Source organism: Phalacrocorax aristotelis, chromosome 5 (genome assembly GCF_949628215.1).
Source record: "Phalacrocorax aristotelis chromosome 5, bGulAri2.1, whole genome shotgun sequence".
Classification (NCBI taxonomy): Eukaryota; Metazoa; Chordata; class Aves; order Suliformes; family Phalacrocoracidae; genus Phalacrocorax; species Phalacrocorax aristotelis.
In genome coordinates, this window is record NC_134280.1 from 35,330,361 (window position 1) to 35,350,392 (window position 20,032).

Here is a 20,032-nt window from a genome sequence, read left to right on the forward strand (position 1 = left end):
GGCCTGGCGGAATTCTGCTCCTCCCATAAAAATTTTTTTGTTTAAAGTTTCTGGAAAAAAAAAATGCAAAACAAAATAAAAAACCAACAGCAACCAGAAATCCTACAGGACATGAGCACAGGCTTTGCTCTGGATGCAGAGCCAGCCGTCCCTGGCTGAGCCCACCCACCCCTACAGCCTTTTTTCTGCCCCCACCCCAGGCAGGTCCTCTCCAGGCTGCCCCTGCGCCCCGCAGCTGGGCTCGCCTTCACTCCAACCCCCAGCTCAGTACAGCAGTTACAGGACCAGGGGAATAAGCCGTGACAAGCACCCCACAGGGACCTGCGTCTCATCCTTTCTGTGGTAAGCTTGCAGCCGTCACAGAGGCAGCATCACTCGCATCACCAAGTCCACTTAAGGGCAGCAAACTCCCAAGAGCACTTCTCACTAGGCTTTCAATAGAAAAGAATCACACCAAAATACTAAAACCTCCTAAAAGAATGTACACCTTTTATAGACTCTGGGCTACAGATTGCATTTAAATGCAGGCACGAAAGGGGAATTTAGTTTGATAATCTCTACATTTCATCAGCACAATCAGTCGTCTTCCTTGCCAAGAGGGGAGTGGAGCATTGCTCTACTGCTGGGGCCCTGCAGGCAGACCGGGCTGGCTGCACTCAGACATTTCAGGTCTGCAGGTGCTGAATACTCTCCCTTTTTCAGGACCTAGGATGAGCAAAGGACATTCTGTGCTTAACAAAAAACAGTTGCAGAGGTAACCAATAATTTTGGCTGGGCTTCGTTGTTTCTGGAAATACAAATATGTATTAAAATAATAAAATAAGAATAACGCATTCCTTCCTTACAAAAAATCACTTTGCAAGTGTAGGTGGGGCCAAGAATCCCTCTGGATTCAGCTGAACATTTTGTTAAAAAGCCATTTTCATTTTCTATAACGATGTGACAGATGTAATTTGGAGATTCCTGGGGCTTTCTAACACAATAATCTTAGGCCATGTTTCTCAGCAATCAGAGTTTAAAGCCACTCCTTTCTGAAGATAAATAACTTGAAATCCAAGGTTGCATTGTTATAAAACTGAACTTCTTGACAGATCAAAGCAAAAAAATACAAGTCCAGACAAAAAGAAAGAGATCTGCTTGTTTAGTTCAGAAGAAGGAAATTTGAGAGGAAATATGACTGCTCTCTGTACAACAGTAAAGGTAGTGGGATACAAAAAGCAGGAGAAAAACAAATTTAGCAGGACAATTATCCAAAACTGGTCAGAAACAAATTCACGCTGGAAAAAAGCTGACAGTGTAGCCATCATAGCTAAAACAAACCCCCGTAGGGCTACCTGCCCCCATTTTAAGTGAGACTTCAACGATTTTATGGAAGAATTAGATTGGATCTGCTAGCAACAAAACACACAGACTCTGTAACTTCACCCTACTTTGTCAGCAGCATAGTCAAGGCCAAAAAGTTAAGAAGTTTTATAAGGTATGCAATGAAATTGCTCAAAAGGCATCCAAAAAACAAAGATGGACATAAAAAGTGAATTCAAGAATAAAATTTAAAAATCTGCAAATAGAAAATACATTTTCAATTCAAAGTAAGAACAGAGTTTCCATGAGCATGTTCCGGAACATCTCAGTTTTTAGGAGAATATTAATCTAAGCAGCATATATATTAAACCATCATATAAGAGATTATAATTTACATTGAGAAAAGGTTATTATGTGAAAATAACTTGCTGCCAGAAGCTTTGTTGCTGCACAAGATCTCACTTAGGCTGCCACAAAAATCAAGCACAATCAAGACTTCAAAAATGCAAGTAAAAACTCTCTACCCCCAAACTCACAACCTACTAGCCTGAAATAACAGGTCCATTGCAAAAATCAAGAGCCAAAGAAACTAAAGTCAGAGCAGCAAGCACATGACTGTGGGGTTTTTAACTGTAGGGAAGAAAAAAAATAGCAAAGAGAACAGATGAGCTGTATCCGTTCAAACTAAGTAGGGCACAAGGGACAAGGCAATTAATTCAAGTGTTTAGAGACTCTGTCAATGAGCTTCTCACCAAGTGGTTCATTATCTCCTCTATGCCATACCCAGTACTGGTGCTTGTTAACTGCACCGATGAATGCAATTTTTCCCTCGTTTCCAGAAACAGAAAGTTTCCCTTCAACCCAACAGCTACTAGTTGCTTTTCACTACTGCACAGAATTACTTAACTACGAAAATTTAATAAAAGGAGAAGGATGGAGTCCCTTCACTATATATGAGTTGGATCAAACATTACCATACAGCAGTGTCAAGCCCAGAGCAAAAACTGTTCCGCCTGGTACCAATGGGAGATAAAACCCCCGTGCACTGCACCAGATTAACTTCACAGCTCTCGTTACTATGCCAGAAATACAGAGCTCTACTCACTTAGCTACGATGAAACCATCTTTGTACACAAACACCTCTTCCCAAGTGCTGGATATAAACCTTGTTATCCAGGTGGCGAAACCAACAAGAAGTTCCTCAGCAATATTTGTGTCACCCACCATTAAAGATCAGAAGTCCCAGACCACACACCTTGTATTTTCACCTTCAGGTCAGTAGGTGTTAGAGGTCTCAGACTCAGCTGGATGAAGCTATGACCAACTTGGTCTAGTGCTGGCAAAGGTCCTGCTTCGTGCCAGAGGGGGCCGAATGACCACGACCTCCAAAAGATCTTTTCCAACTAACCGTTCTGTGAGTCTGCGGGCAAGAACGTGAGCAGCACAAGGAAGAACAAACCGAGACTGTTGTTAATGAAGAACTACACTGAGGTCAAGTTAAAGGAAGGAAACAGAGTTCAGAGCAGCAGGAAGTTACACTGCTGCAGCAGATATTTCAGATAAACATAGGGGGCCTAAAGGGAAAAAAGGGAAAAAACCCAACGCAAAATCCCAAAAGCACAAACTGAGTGAGATACAGCATTGAAAGTTACAGAGGAAAACTGAGCATTAAAGTGATTCCTAGCCCAAAGCTTTCAAACTGCAGTTATTTTAAACATCTCCTAAGCCTGATTGTGCTAAAAGCTTTGAAGAAGTCTCCTTCCAGCAGCAGGATTCAGATGTGAAGCCAACTGCACACGAACAGAGGAAGCGCAGCAAAACACGAGGGCTGCCTCGGCGTTTCAGGGCGGGCGTGCCCAGCGCCCGCAAGTACGCTGCTGTCCCCCATTCCTCTCTAACGCACATCGTCAAAGGACTTTGGTATGACACGACAGCTTCTGTTTTGTTTTTCAATTTCTCCGTGTAACAACCTGGAAAACCTAATGAAAAAACTAAGTTTAACTTCAGTATTAATATGCTGAAGTTACTTATCGCAAGTGAAATTTCAACACGTCCAGTTGATCTGGAAGGCTTGGCAGGTACACGGGAACAGCCTTGGTGGAGTATTTGCAACATAATAGTCTTTCCCAGTTGAGCTGCATACCCAAATCCAGCCCAGATGAGAAGACTTAAATAGTCTTAGTCTCATAACAGCCAATAGCAAATCCCCATACAAGACTGAGATAAGAATCACTTCCCTCTCAATACAGACTGGTTTAGAGGATTTTTTTTTAAAATGTAAAAAGCATGTGTATCACGGCCTAGCTCTAATGCTTATCAACAGAAGATCTCTCTAAACGCTTCACAGAAAGCAAGCTGCTATCATTATCAGCACTGAGATGGGAAACTGAGGCCCAGAGATGGAAACGAACTGCTACGGTCATGTGGAGAACGCAGGACAAGCCAGCGCCTTCTGCCCACTGGCACGCACGCTTCAGCATTATTATAAAACAACCAAAACTCAAGTAGAAACCAAACCCAAGCAGCTGGCCATGCCAGCCCCGTGCTCTGTACCTGCCCACGCGTCCTGCAGGGCTGTCTGCCCTGCTCTGCTCCTGCTGCAGTGACTCCAGCACAGCAGGGCGAGCCTCTGCTCCATACTCCGCTTGCGTCGGGAGAAAAGAGCCAAACAGCTGTGCACACAAAGAAAACAAATCCTTCAGAAAAAAATTAATTTAGCTCAGAGCTGGATTAATTCCATGAGAAGCTCTGAGCTAAAAAGGTCACTGAATCTGGATTTTCATTTCCTACTGTGTCCTGCTTCCTGAGAGTACCCCCTCCCCCAATTTCTTTGAAAACATTACAGAATGTACAGGCTAAAGAAATATTACTTCCAACTTTACTGTTTCTCCAGGTGGATAAGGAATACAGTCAAGCCCAATAGTTTAAAACAGTGCTGCTAAAGGCAATACCAACGAGGATAAACAAACAAAAACCCGTAAATCTTTCCAATGCTCTTTACAGGATGTTTAGGGACAATGCCACCAGTTAGCCTTCAAAAAAGATGTTCAAAACGTTGGGAAAATAGAGGTTGTTTGCACGTTATTTCTCAAGAACTTTGCCACATCGGAACTTTACTAGGCACCAGACCCAGTGTGGTGACAGGAGACTTTCAAATACAAGGAGGATGAAATAAAGAGATAGTAGAGCTAGTTGAGAAAAAGAGGCCACCGCTCTCTTCTCTCACATCTCATTTTTTGTGCTTAAAGTGAGCCACAGTTTTTCCTTTTGGGAACCCTGCCCTTCAGGCCAACTGGCTTGAACAACAAAGTTTTAAACATTCCCCTGCACCGCACAAAGGCGAGGAGATAAATCGGGATACAAACCTCCACTCTTGCAGCTCAGGACTTCCCTAATGACAAGCAACTGTCACACTGAGCCCCGGTCCCTGATGCACTGGGATCTCAGAGCGGGTATATTCCAGATAAAAGCAAGACTCCTGGTGCATGATACCACCCACTCTCCTGACAAATGCTCCCAGCTGTAGAAGAGCTGCACTGAGATGGGACTAAAGGTCTGCAGCCCTTCACCAGCGCAGAATACACAAGAGAAATTAGACCAACTTGTCTGGAAGTGTCTTCGAAGCACAGTTTTCCATGCCACTAAAACCTCCTACCACTGCAGCACGGTTAATTTGCATTTATGATACCTTGGCTATTTTCTGTTGGTACCTGCACCAACAGCCGAGGATGACGCAGCACAATTTCGCCATTTATACAGAAAGTCCGACAGGTTTAGTTCAAAACTGCGGATCCCAGCAACGCGTTGTTACGACCAGGAGAAAGATGAGAGTGCAAAGCGCCTAGTTATTTTTCTTCCACAGTCTCTGCTCACCCCGCTGAAAGCTGCCCCGGTTTGGCAGCTGGGTGATACTGACATACCAGACGCACGAGCGACGTGCCAAGCAATGCCGCGCGCCTCTCCACCCCGCGCCCAAAGGCCTGCTGCAGCCGCTGCCCTACGTGCTCAGCTTTCGCACCCATTGTCAACAGCACACGGCTTTGCTAATCTGGCTCAGCGCTGGATTAACTCTGAAATTCGAAAAATAGATATTTAAGCTGTCTAAGGTGAGCGTTTGTCTAGTGAACCAGGATTAATGTTTCATACTGGGAAGAGGCCAACTACTATAAAGTCTTCCTATTCTCCTGACCTTTGCAAATATCACATACTGACAAGCAACGCAACAGCAAAGAGTTTACATAAGTCAAGAGGGACTGCATGAGGTAATAAAAGCTCCAAAAATCAACCTAAGCTTGACTTCACAGTACTGCTGTTCTGCTACTTTTCCGGAAGCTGATCCCATGATGAGGGCCATGTGACTGTGCAGCAGAAGCATATCAGTCTTCTCACCCTCTGGAAAAATTACAGGTTTTTAGATGCTCATTTTATCAGTGGAAAAAATCTTCCTGCCGTCTAAAAGATGCCAATATAAATTCTCAAACAGTGATGGCCTATAAAAAAAAAAACAACAAAAAAGCACACAGAAAAAGTTCATCTAGACCACAAATTAAACGATTCAGTCACCAAGTTTTTACACACTGAATTGGCAATCCAACTGTGCTGAAGATTAGCCCACAGATTACTTTCTCCCTGCATGCAAGGTTTCAAAATAAAATTCAGAAAGAACTGCTCAACATTAATTTTGAAGTTTCAACTCCGAAATCAAACCTAGAATGCAAATAGTCCCTAAAAGGACAAAAATGAACCAGAGACTAATCTCAGAGAGGAACACACGTGCCTGTACATTCAGACACTAGACAGAATTGCTTATTTTAAAAAGTTGGCCATTTTAATATTTACAATTAATTTGCAATAAACTGGAATCTGCTCTCCAGGGCCCACTGACAAGGCTAGTGAGGAAAAATCACTGTTCAAGTCTAAAAGAGAGCCACAGGTTTCCTTAAATATACCATTCTTCAATATGAAGTTAGGCTGTATTTTGGAAGGAAAGAAATCTCAACTGAAATTCAGTATCTTTGCAACTGAGCTTCTGCTTTGCTTCCCCTGAAATAAAATGAAAGTTCTTACCTAAGGGCAAAACATTTACTTTTAAAAGTAAAAACTAAGACTGCCCCCTAAACAAATACCCACCCCAAACAATTCAGGTTTGTCAAAAGCACTGAACTACTACTCTGTCCTCTCACCGAAGTTTCTTACAGCTTTTAAAACTGGTAGTTTTCAGTCTGCCACAAACAGATCTCTAACACCCACTGTATTTGAAGGGCTGAACTGATTCTTGGATGCCCACAGAGACAGCGCTGGAGAAATGCACGTGTACCACCTCTCACACAGATTTCAAAACTCAGCTAAGCATTACCTCCGTTCCACAGCCGAGGCGTGAACGTCTGCACTTACCCGCATGCCCCACTCCAGTGCAAGCAGCCTGCTGGGATACAACACCCAAACTTAAGCACAGTGTTTTATTCACCGAATCCCAGACTAATTTAGGTGCCACCCAGGTGAGGGCTGGCTCTGAAGCGGACTCCAGAGCACACCTGGTGAGGCTCTGCCCAAGCGTTCCTAGGGATGGACAGTCTGTGTAGTCACCCGTAGCAGCCTCTAGATTAAGCCACAACATTACCTTATGCTACAGAAAACTAACAGTTACATAAGAAAAGATAATTTCTCTAAGTAACTTTCTGAAGCATGCAAAAATAAGTCTTTTGGCTCGAGTAAGAGTGATCAACAGACCACACCTACCTCTTCAGCAACCTAACACCAACTGCCTCTAGCAGAGCCTCTTGCCTGACATTAAATGAACACAAGGCTCACAAAAAGTTTATAAAGTTAGAATTCTTTGGGAAAGTCTTTGTTCCCATTGTACTATAAATAATTAGAGGATATGTGAATAAATTAATGCATACACTTACACACATTAATGACGTACAGAAATATTTGAAAATACGAACAAGGCTAGCTGCTCCATAACACTTTTCAGTTTCTTCTTCAGGACTTTCCCCCCCCACCCTTTAGCCTATTTTCTGCACTATTGATTCTTGTTTCCTCATGTAATTTTAAGAAAGTGCAAAACTAACTCTAGAATCTGCAAATATTTACTCCTCCATTTTGAAACTAACACAGGAAACAAGACTTTGTCAATTTTTTTCTCCAGTCCATTTTGTAACACACCAACTATCATTTCTTTTCCTCTAGACTGTGCAAAGCTCGTCTTTACAGCTAGAGACAGAGACCGATACCCAGCTCCATTAGTTTTACAAGCTGTGGGGGCAGCATTTATTTTTGGAGTCAAAGCTGCAACAGTAACTTCCAAAGCTGCTACCACGGGGTTTATTTTTGGAGTCTCCCTGGTGGAATTAACATGAAATGCTGCTTGCACAGCAATTATTCACACAGCTTGTGCTGTTGGTCAAAAACTAACAGACTCATAAAACATTTATTCCTCAGTAACTGCCTCACAGTTTTTAGCGTTCGTGTTCAAGCACAATTCATGTATATACTGAAAGCCTTTCCTCCCATGAGTTAAGTCTAGACTGCAGGCGCACAAGAGGCTGTATTTTCACACACACGTACCCAAAGCAGCTTTAAACCAACTGTACTGCTTTAGCTACAAAAACCTCAGGCAAGCTAGCCAGCTAGTTAGTTGTTTACCCAGGTTCTCAGTCTCCCCTTGCCTGTACCAGATGGCAATACAGTACTAACAGCTTTCAGTCTGGAATCACTTAGATGAGTTCATTACATTTATGATCCTAACAAAGACCCATTCCAGCAGTCCGTAACCTACCTACGGACCCTTACTGCATCTGGATAGCCGAGCTGATTACACAGGAACACAAGAAATGCATTATTCTAGGTAATGTTACTGCTTTTTTGTGAATTTTTACTTCATTAAAAGTTAAACAAATGTGCTGGATAATTTTGTAAGTTAAAAGGGTTTCTTGACCTTTAAATTGCTGACGACATGGCAGCAGTCAGCAGCTGCTAAGAGCAGCTAGGCAGGCTATGGGAAATGAATGGCTGCTCAGTTAGCAGTCAGCAAGTAAGCGCATGAGAATGAGTTTCAAGGGCAGCCCTCGAAGGGCTAGCGCTGCAGCTACTGCCTCTCACCTCAGCATCAGACCGCACTTTGTACAGAGCGAGGAGGAAGGTGGGAAACATTATGAGGACAGGTGTTACTGTTTGCTAACAAATAGATCAAGTCATCAGGAAAAAAATATTATGCAATCCTGAGATGACTTTTTTTAATTGTGTATCAAGCTGGTCAAAATCCCAGTGTGATTCTAGATGTCTTCTTATTGCAATTCAACTTTTAAAATTGTTTCCAATCCATATCCAACCGCTTCAAATAAAGCTGATCTTTTCTTCTTCTGACTTCGTACCTTTTTAAAGTGGCAGATAGATACCAACAAAACAGTTCTATGGTCCTAGAAGTGTCCCTTTAGGAGTCTGAAAACAGAACAAGGAGTTTTGCCTAGGTTCAATTCAGACATAGGCACACTAAGATACAAACAAGCTTATACTGGTAGCTCAATCTCAGTACCTGTCACAGAAGCTGTGTATGTAGCTGAATGCAAGAGGCATTTAATTAAACCAAATATATACATTGAAAATTTCTCTTGTCACCAGGGGAAAAAAAAGGTAATCATAATGCCCTTCCTTCACCCCACAAACAACTGTCAGTCTCCTTTACTGGATAACATATCAGCTAAAGTTGCAAAAGGAAAAGGGCAGCCTTCCTGGAGGTGAAGGCTGAGCACAGATGGTTTCTCTCTCTCTCCCCTCGTTCCTACTCATCTACCAGTTTCAAAGGGATTTCTACCATTCATGTTTCCTTCAGATTCAAACCTTTCAGAAATAGATCAGAAACTGCAGATAATTAGAGTACCAATATTGCATTTTAGAGTAAACTGATTTTCTTTACCCATCTCTGCCCAAAGTCCTTTTTTAATCAGAATACTTTAAAATTATTTAAGTATTGAGAAGTATCTAAAAATGATACTTGCTACAAGCTGGCACAATACCATAACTCTTTGCCCACCTTTTCTGCTCTGTTCCCTAGAAGCCTAACAAGGACACAGGAAGCAGTAATTAGGAGCAGAAGGTCACCTTTTCTTCCAGTTACATTTGGAGCTATGAAAAACATATGAAAGACTATATGAGAATTCACCTCTTCCAATACCAATCTCTTGCTCATAAGATGATCAAGTGGACACATTTCTGGAAAGAGTCTGTCTCACTGGTATTCCTCAAAACACCACCTCTCTACCTATGAAAAGGTAAATTCACCTTAACTACTAACAGGCAGGAGGTGCAAGCTCTTCATGGAGTCAAAAAATATCCTTTATCTCATACGGAGAAAAAGCGTTATAAACTCAATTCTACAACTAATTCAGCCACTGCATGCTCAGAGATCACTACATTTAATTCTTCTAATTTTTAAATGATAAATGAGATGTAGCATCTTGTAAGTGAAATTTAAAATACTATGTATTTCCAGTACAGTTTGTGAATCTATAAGTAAGTCTACTTCATGCTAAGTTTGGTTTTGCTCATGTGCCTGAAAGACAGTAACAACGGCACTGACTGAATTGTCCTTGAAGATTGCAAGCTATGGAAGCAAAGATCTTATTTCATGACAAACACTGAATTTGCAATGAATTCTTCACAGTTCTTCTGGTTATTGATTAATTCTAAAGTATTTAAACAAAATCAGTTTACTAACTACAGATAGGACTATTTAATGAAAATTAATTAAGAGCTAAGCAATTAAACTAAATGTCTACTAAATTAAGTGAAATATCTACTTACCTTCAGTAACAGATTCTTTCTGAAAAGACCATGCCCATCTATTCCACTCCCGAGATGTATAAACCCCACAGGGTGAGCTGAGGCTGTTTTGGCCAGCCACGTTTCTCTACTCCCACCACTGCCTCACCCACCAGAGACAGAGGAATCAATTCTTCACCAATACTGACTCCAGAACTTGAGGACCAGAGGTAGTAAGTCACACAAACCACAGTTCAGCTGAATCCCTGCGTACAAGCCTCTCCCCCCAAACCAGGGCATTCAAACTAATTTTTATCTAGAAGAGATGACATAGTACCATAATAATGTACAGGGTGCATGGATGGGGCAGTTTCTTATTTCCCGTACCCTCATTAGGGGCAGGAAGTACTCAGCACGATGGTGGGAAAAGTTGAGGGAGGAGCAGTGCATGATTGGTTGTGTCTTTCCCCTTGTAGCAGAGAAAACCACCATTAACTGGTTCAAGGGGTACACAGAAAAAAAAAAAAACACCAACACAGAAGCCAGAGCTCAAGATTCAGAGCCGACAACTCCATCAGTATTAGATTACAAGATCCAAGGAACAGAAATTTATCTAGTTGGAAGACAATTCCTGCAAAAAAAGCTTCAAGATTCCCTTACACACAACTATGGTAATGCAATATTAAGAAGAGGTACTAGGATGGATGCAGCCAATATTGCCCTGTGATAGGTACCTCTGAATAACTCACAGATGATCCTGAATTTTCCAACACAGAAGGCCTTTAGTAACTAGTGCTGAAGCTTCACCAGGACTTAGATGATGCAATGACTAGAGAGCTCCCTTCCCTGTGCACAGGCATGCTTGGACAAATAGGCAAGACTGGTAGAAGAGTATTTAACCTGAGGTGCTACTCACAATTAAAGATGTCTTATCCTTTGCTTCATAGCCATAACCTTTATTTTGGGGATGACTATGTTGATTTGAGAAGTTAAGAATACTGGGAAGAGGAGAGAAACTTGAGTACCAAAACTGCCTTGACCAGATTACAAGAAGCATGGTCATGCTTGGTTCCACCTGCTGTTTCTGACTTCTGATATCAATGAATTAACATACTTTTTACTTTTGGAGACAACAGAATTAAGCATATCATTGACAAAACTCCCAATATTAAGTAAAAATTTCATCATCTTTCACTAGACTTAAGACCTAGTTGGCTAATTCCACATGCTTTTTTTTTTTTTTTTAAAGAAAAAACCTTTCATGGACATTTGTAAACTCAAATCATGCCAGCAAGCAAAATTTTTGAAGACTTAATAAGGAAAATTGAGTTAGAATAACTATATATATATTTTATATATATATATTTATATAACTATAAATTGAGTTAGAATAACTACAGTGAATCAGGCTGTTCCAGAGAACCGTGACTTAACAAGAGGAAGTAATAGAAAAATCCAACCTGGCTCCTGTCCTGATGACAAAAAGATGTTACTGCTGTGTTGTTTGCCATGAACGGTATGACAAAGGAATAGTAGTCGGACAAATTATTTCAATAAAAAGTTAATGGATCAAGTGAAACCATACAAATTCTAGGTGCTAGGTTCTAGGTGGGGTGCATTTGCCATTAGTATTTTGGATGGAAATACTTGAATCTTGCTGCCATGTCCAAAGCATAAAAGTGGAAAAAAATGAATGACCCTCTCAAAGGCTTTAACTTACTCTGCTGTCAAAGTTTTTCAGAATTTCTTATCAGCAATGAAATAATGTTTTGTCAGTAAATTACAATGACTGGAAGTCCCAAAATGGTAAAGTAACAATTCTTGCAGCAAACTTTTACAGAAATCTTCAGGTCATCATCATCTCACGATATGGACTTTGGTAGTTCCTGGTTCAGTCCTTTCACAGGATAACCCCTGCAAACACTTCTGCAACAAAAAGCATGCAGAACATATACAGAAGCCTTAACCAGGGGAATGAACACTGACCAACTGATTCCGGATGCAGAAAAAAAAAGAAAAACAAGAGCCTGTGAAGTAGTGGATATAGACATTACTAACACTGCAAGATTTGAGACCAAAGGACTGGGATCAACGACAGCCACATGAATAAAGCAGAATGCTGATGGGTGATTTAGTGACACTAGCTGTATTAAGCAGACAGGACAAAAGAGCATCCGCCTTTTCAAGGACCCATTGACTGTGACCAATATCCACACAACTGAGTAATGCTCCCGCTTTCCACACTGTAGGTACTTTGCAATTTATGGACGACAGTTTAACTACGGGACTTGGAGCAGGAATTATACCCAAAATAAAGGAGAACATTCTCAAAAGATATTTACTGAAACTTCACAAACAAGCAGGAGGCTGACTATACCCCACAGGCTAAAAGCAGACTAGAGGAAATCCTACCAGAAATTTTCACTCTACTCTTGTTGGGAGGATTGTTTCTCAACTATTAAGAATGAGTTGCTAGAAACCTTCTAATTTTTTGACTATTCAGTACCTCCTTTTCTTGCATCAGAAATATTTGTTAGCTTAAACAGATCACCTGCCTGCATAGTTTTATCTTCAAACACTGGGAACATCATATTATTCCCCATCAGCCTTTGGTATACAGGGCAAAACAAGCTCAGATGTTTTAACCTGGCTTCTTCATGCCCTCAATCATAATTCTTAGTCCTTTTCTGCAACGGCATGAGTGGTTTGGTTTTTGTGTTATTTATTTTATTTTTAAAACACACATTTGACCAGAACACTTTATCCTCTGATCAAGATTACATTTTAATTAGTTGTCTTGAACCAATTACAGGTTAGAGACGTTCAAGTCCTTTAAAAGAAGGGACAAGTGTGAAGCACACTTACCATACAGAAAGCCAAAGCTACACATAGAGCCAAAGCAAGGTCTACCAGTTTAAAAAAAAACAAACTGATTTTGAATAATGAGTAATTCCTGAACAAAGAACAAAGTTGCCTGCCTCAAGGAAAGAGCTGGGTTAGTGAATGACATCAACAGGAAGCAAGCAACGTTATCTCTTCCTATCACTCCACTCGTGTCCTCAGTTCATTGTTTTGATAATGAGTGCTCTGATCACAAGGGGTCCTAACAGCAACATGCTGTCCCTCAACAAATACCACACTTCCATGTTTGCATTTAGCCTGTTACTTTTGAAAAGAAAAATAAAGGGAATATAGCATTTTCAAATCCTTAAATCACTTTATTCCCAATAGTATAACAAAGAGAAAATATTTAGGACCCAGTAGGAAAACACAGCTGAGGTAAAAATGTTAGTTATTGCTGACCAAAAGCCATTTTTAATTATGTTGCTTCTAGGATTCCCTAAAGGCCAAATTTCCACATGGTGGTAAGCTCATCATGGACAGTGAAGAGACAGGGCTCACCATCACAAGCTCAGAAAGGGTAAATTTCAACTGGAGGTTAAGAGAAAATTCTTCACAATGAAAGTAATAAGGCATGAGGATGGGTTACCAGTGAGGTTACAGAAACCCCGTCCTTGGAAGTTTTCAACACTTGACCAGCCAAGTCCCTGAACAACATGATCTAACCAATGTTAGATCCTGCTTTGAGCAGAGGCTGGACTAGATGATCTCTAGAGATCCCTTCCAAGCTCTATGACCTTATGGTTTCATTCTTAGGTTGCTTACAGTCACTAGAATCTCCTGCACTTTATACAAACGTGTTATGATGATCACACCTGGCTCAGTAAAAATGACCTAAGAAAATATACAATATGAAGATAAATTCCCAATTTACAGGGTAAACAAGAATATTTCAAATTCTGTATACCAGCTGTTTGGCAACTCAAGTGAAAAGCCTACTTAACAATAACACTTAGCTACTAAAGAACCTTCCAAAGAAAATAACAGATATTTGTTGACTGTACTATCAAAACAATTACTTAAATTTTCCAGAATATTCAACACGTAAAAAACCCCCCATCAAATTCAAGCAATTTCACTGAAAAATCATTATTAACAGAAGTGCAGACACAGGCCGGGGGGTACTGCATTCCAAGTCTGACCAAATAATAATGAAAATAATGTACACTGATCTTTAACAGGAAAAGCATTACCAACTGCCCATAATTCACAAAATAATAGTGCTACTTAACCAGAGAAGATCTAACGTAACTGATCAGAAAAAGGCACCAGAGGAAATGTGGAAAGAAGATATGCAGAAGACCTCTTTTGCCTTCTGCGAGCATAACTGGTATCAGGAAAGCATGCAGACTACAGAAGGAATTAGCTATGTAACAGCTAGGTCAAAATCAGAGTAGAGCAACAGGTAGAACAGGAAGCATTACCTTAGAACAGATATGCTCCCCGCATAAAGAAATACATGAAAATACAGCCGGCTGGAACATTTTTGAGGGCAGAAAAGCATTCTAAAATTATTTCCCTTTCCCCTTGTCCTTCCTTCAACCCTGTTTCCCCATCAACCTCAGTGCCAAGGTGCCAGTGCCTATTATTTTCTCAATGTGTAAACGTGCTTGTCTTTCCTTTTTAAAAATCTGCATAGTCCAGTTAACTCCAGACACCCTTACTATACATCATGCATCCATGTCAGCTTCATTACCTCGATTAAATTCTGTTTAAACTACTTGAACAGATGCAAAAAAACCCAACTTGCCGCCACCACCACCACTCTCCTGCCAGCCTCAACTCTACTGTAGGGCTTTATTTAGTAAAACCGCAGTTTCAGGTGTAACCACTACGTAAGGCCTGCTTATGCACAGAAAATAGGCCTGTGCATTTTCAGAAGTACCTGAATTATGGGCAGGGCTGTGTCACTTTGGTCTTGCAAAAACTTTTAAAAGCTAGGAGTTCAAGTGATATTCAAAAGTCTGTATAAAGCAGCATTAGAAGCCAAAAATAAAATTAACTTGTACTTGCATGAAAAGCAAAAGGAAAAAGGGCATTTCTATTTTGCGCACAACATTCTCTAGAAAGTGCGAATGGTAAATTAGAAGCCACAATTGATTCAAAGTAGGTAGTTTAATAATTTAGACTGCATCAAAGTGTTCCAACATATCAGGACATAAATTCCTGAAAGAAAATGGGCTGCATATGACCCATCCTTTAAAAGCATGTCATTACGCACACTACTTAGTCATGCGTTTTCTAGACAGGACAAGTGTGGAACAGACAAGATACTGGTATGATGAAAAAAAATAATTAAGTCTAGTTAGATTGGTACCGATTTAAAGCCTCTTGCCATCCCTGCAACTACTATAGACATTTGTGACATTCAAATTCCTCAAAGAGACTCTGCACTGAAGACAAATTATTTGGCATATTTAGTCATTCCAAGAACTCTGCTGAAAAAAGTCTATTATTTCACTGGAAAAACTGCTTCTGAACTCCCAACAGAAAAGTACAGAAATATTTACACAAAATAAAAAAATACTGAAAGCCTACAAGCAATGTTTAGGGTACTAAAACATTATAAATTATGAAGCTTGTAATTAACTACTTTGCTCACAGCTAACTACTGTGCATCAATGATTTGTATGTATCAAGACAGAGAAATAAGAACAATGAGAAAACAACATACTCTGTCCCCCCGCCCGCCTGCCCACCCTCTTCTGACTGCATTGCCTTTTTATTCATCTACCCACCCACTGGTCTTTTGACACAAATGCACAATGAAAGCCAAAATATAAGAGCCAAAATAATTCTAGAGTGAATCACCTGTGGCTCTTTTTGTATCTACTACTCTTCCAGTTTTCCTTATCTCTGTGACTTTTAGCCAACAAACTCCTTTGATATGTGATATTTTACGTACAATGAACATAAATCTAATTTTAAAAACATACCAGTAACTGTAGTTTATAAACCAATCTATAGAAAAGCTAAATTCATAATTACAGCCACCCTCAGTATGGGCATGCGTAGTGACAAAAATCTTGCCTCCGAATCATCTCATTATCAATTCACCTACTATTTAATACCTCACATTTTCATGGGGGAAAAAAAAGTAAGCCTGTGACAAAGGGCAAGTGCTCTGCCAGGAACTCAGGTTCAACTAACTGCCATTCAGACCCCACTGCTGCTACTACAAGGATGTGGTTTTTGGACCACCTTCCTTGCTATGCGTGATTTACTACAAGCTATATTTTTCACTTCATAATGCTCAGGATTAACAGTTACTACCCTGGCGCTAGCACCATTAACCACATATTGCCCTAGTGACTGAATTAGTACCTTCAAAAACACACGAATTCAGTGGCGTTAATATCCTACTGTACCATGACATTTTCATTAGGAAAGTCACGGTGAGTAAGTTTTGCTACTTTGATTTTTGCTTTCAACTTTAAGCTAACAGTTCAAAGAGAAAAAGAATTGGATTATTGCACAAAATGTTTAAGAAATGTAGAAAGGTTTTCAGTGACTGGTTTAATTAAATCTGCTTATTCCACCTACTTTTCCAGAACTTTATCTTTTTTAGAACGGAGTGCTCACTAGCTCACTTCAACCTCAAAAATATGTTTGAACAAATCTGTTCTCCATTGAGAGAAAAAAATACAATAAAATCAGCTTAAAATAAATTTATTAAACAATACAAAAATAAGCATGCTGGAAATCAAGATACATAAATAACATACAATGCAAATGAAAAATGGAAAACGAGACAGGTAACAACTGAGCCAAAAAGTACAGCACAAACGCTAAAATAAAATTTTAAAAAGCATTTACATTTCTAATGAAATGTTAACGATGCTGACAAAGAAAACCAAACAAACAGCTAAAATGCTTGAATATCAAGAATTGCTATTACTGTAGCACAGGTGAACACTAAAACCATTGCAGACTTCAAACATTCAATGACTGGCCTCTATCACTGCGTTCTGTCATCAGACCCACTCACCAAACATAACGCAGGCATGGGTAAGTCGTCATGGCAGACCTGACTGTGGTCCCAGCTATCTGCGTACCCTGCCATGAACAAGGGCCATCTGCAAACATGGCAGGCCAGAACAAGAAACTGAGCGTAGGCAAGTTACAAGATAATTGGTCCAAAGGAGTCTCCTCCTGACCCCTCCTAACTAGAGGCTTGCTTAAATTCTGAGACAGGCTTCAAAAGCATATATTACAGAACTGTAATATGTATCTAAAGATTGTGTAAGCTGTACCCTAAATATTATTCTTATGCATATTAAAGATCTAGTAGTTTCCTTAATTTTGTACTTCTCATGCAGGACTTGCCTCTACCACAAGTTTTGTATGTAACCGGCAAATATAAATATGGTAAAGGTTTTTATTTTCAAGTTGAAACCCAGACAGAACAATTTTCCGTCTTCAACCATGTTTTTAGAATTAGCTTCAAATAGTACTAAAATCTGAAAATACATGTAGAATTAGATCAAGCAAATCCTGCATCATACACTTTCCTTTAATTAAATCACTAATTTAGCAGGCAACATGTCACCACTGAAAATACTTTTCACTAGCAGCACAGACACATTATGTTCCCTCTTGCAACTGAGAGTAGTTCAGATAAAGCCATGTTGTTAGGCAAGATCTGAATACTTGTTATGTCTCTGTAACTACTCTTTTACTGTAAAATCCTCAAACAGGTGAGATGTTTTTATAATGCAAGACTGCCTTTATTTTCAAGATAAGTACTGACAAACCTAATCTTATCATCAGTGATAAGATTATAAAACAGCTATTATTCAGCAATTTATGACTGATGTTTGTTACTGACATGCACCACAGATTTACCTCTTCATCCCAGTAGTGCTTCAAATTCAGTGAAAATTGATGTTCTGTATTGTTTTGCTTAAACATTTTAATACTAGGCTTCAAAGACAGGAAGCCCATCCTTTTACAATACACTGCTAGATGAAGATTGTCCAGGGTTTAGTCAGAGCTTATTTCAAATATTTATGCAAAACTAACAACATTTAAAGGGAGTAATTGAAAACAGCTTGCTTTCTCAGAGAGCAAGAGCTTTGTGACTTCAGGAAGATGCATAAAGCAGTCATCCAGACGGGTCAAAAAAGGGACAGGAAAAACCTAACTCTCCCTTTATGCAAAACACATGAATGCACTTTGGAGTTTTAGATAAACTAAAAAGGGAGAGGGACTGGGGGGGGGGGGCATGGAGAAGGAGGGAAGTGTTACTAAGGGATTATCTGGCATTGCCTCTTAAAATACTCAATAAGCCAATACCATTTATCATTACTTGGACAAGTTTTTGACAGTTTTATGAACAGGATTCTGCATGTGTAAAGGGGGTGGGATATATCAAATTATCTGCAAGCTTTTGAAGGGGAAAGCTTTATAAAAATAGAGAATAATTTTCTAAGATTTTTAGCATCATTAAGAATCTAAAAGCTAGAAGTATCAAGAACTCAGCAAGTCTGTGCCCTCTGTTCAGCATTGCCTACTGAGCCTATTCAAAGCTTACCTACACCATTTCAAGATATGCTCTACACTCAAGATACTCAGTAGTATCAAATTATGCAGATGAACAGATCTGGTTTCCTACAGAAGAATGCAAGTCCTGTTTCTTAGCAAGCTGACAGAGATGCAAACTCACCATTATTTTAAAAAGTGGCAATTAATAATAACTTCTTAAAAATTTGCTCATGTGTAAGTAAATGAAACCTCTGATCTTATACATGAATATGCACACACATTAGCAGTTGAAAAATGAGTTAACTGTGAACAGTTTTAATAGTATCTACCTATCTGCTTTTCTCTGAATATATTTCCTGCTCACTACTCTGTTTCCTGCTCATTACTCGGTTGGTTACCACACTAAAAGCAAGATTGCTTACATTCCTCTCTAGGGTGGAGCACAGACAGCATTATTAGTCAGGCAGAATTCTGAGTCATAACTACCAGCTGGCCATACAAGCAGCTAGCAAAACACTCAAAATAGTTTGGTAAGAAATCTGTCCGCTGCATTAGTTAACTTGCAAACAGGCATAGTTTTTCCCCCCCTTCTCCCAGTCTTCCCCAGCCATTTTTACTTTTTATTTAAGTGTAAGCATTTATAATTAAAGATCTGACTAAAAAAAAGTCTTCACTAGCATGGATGCATGCAAAGGATCCATTTCTGTTCAAAGCAATTTGAAAGGTCATGTTAAAAAAAAGGATACAGTAATAACATGACCCAGAACCTATCTCCGCTTAATATATAATAAATTTGCTGTATTTTACTGACACTATTTTACTTTATTTTAATTAACATTCCTCTACCTTTACATGCTGACCCTGATCAGAGGACACATCATAAGCTCTTGCTTAGATCTAAAGTTAATTTACTTAAAATACTCAAATATAAACAAAAATAAACAGATATACACAAAAGTGGTATATCTTTGAACACATTCAGATTTACCTTTTTTTTTTTTTTAAAGTAAATGAGTTAAGTAACTACAAAAGTCAGTTAACAGTTTTGGGTTTTGTTGTTTGCGCGTGTTTTTCCCACGTTGAACTTTGACAGTCTTTTTGGTATAGCATACAGAATTTACACAAAATGTATAAATGAAACACCAGGCAACCAATATTCAAATCAAAGTTAAATCTGGAGATGCTTGAGGGTTTTTTAAAATAAAGAATTTAATGAAACTAGAACCCATTTCTTTAGTTTTGCTCTCCCCGACCTTCCATTCTATACACTACGGTTCTGGAGATGTCCTCGTTTGATTCAGGTGACACTTTTTTCCATACTGTTTCTTTTAAAGCAAGTTCTTGCTGGAGATTCTCATAGTCCATTGGTCCAAAGGAATGCTAGTTGTTCAAGCAACATACGTTATTTATTAGTGTATTTGAAGGAAAAAAATCCATACTTGCAGTCAATGCTAACAGACTCATGTTTTTCACCTCTTCACATAAACTGTTATATTCTCTTTTCCAGTTTAAAAAATTCAGATTCCAAATCGGGTATGTTTCAGACATATACATGCAAATAGAAGCACTTTAAATATCTTTC

The 20,032-nt window shown here is 39.5% G+C and overlaps 1 protein-coding gene across 4 annotated transcripts in view; it reads right to left on the bottom strand.

Moving 5' to 3' along the window:
- Nucleotides 1-20,032, bottom strand: part of GLS (glutaminase) — a 66,918-nt gene that overhangs the window by 6,580 nt on the left and 40,306 nt on the right. Inside the window, exon 15 of one of the 4 annotated variants that reach the window (XM_075093925.1) lies at nucleotides 16,620-19,830. The exons of the other annotated variants lie outside the window; for them this stretch is intronic. Within the exon in view, the coding sequence (XP_074950026.1) occupies nucleotides 19,684-19,830 (147 nt within the window). The 3' untranslated portion in view covers nucleotides 16,620-19,683. Of the gene's footprint in view, nucleotides 1-16,619; nucleotides 19,831-20,032 lie in introns of those variants that run through there. 4 annotated transcript variants of the gene reach the window in all.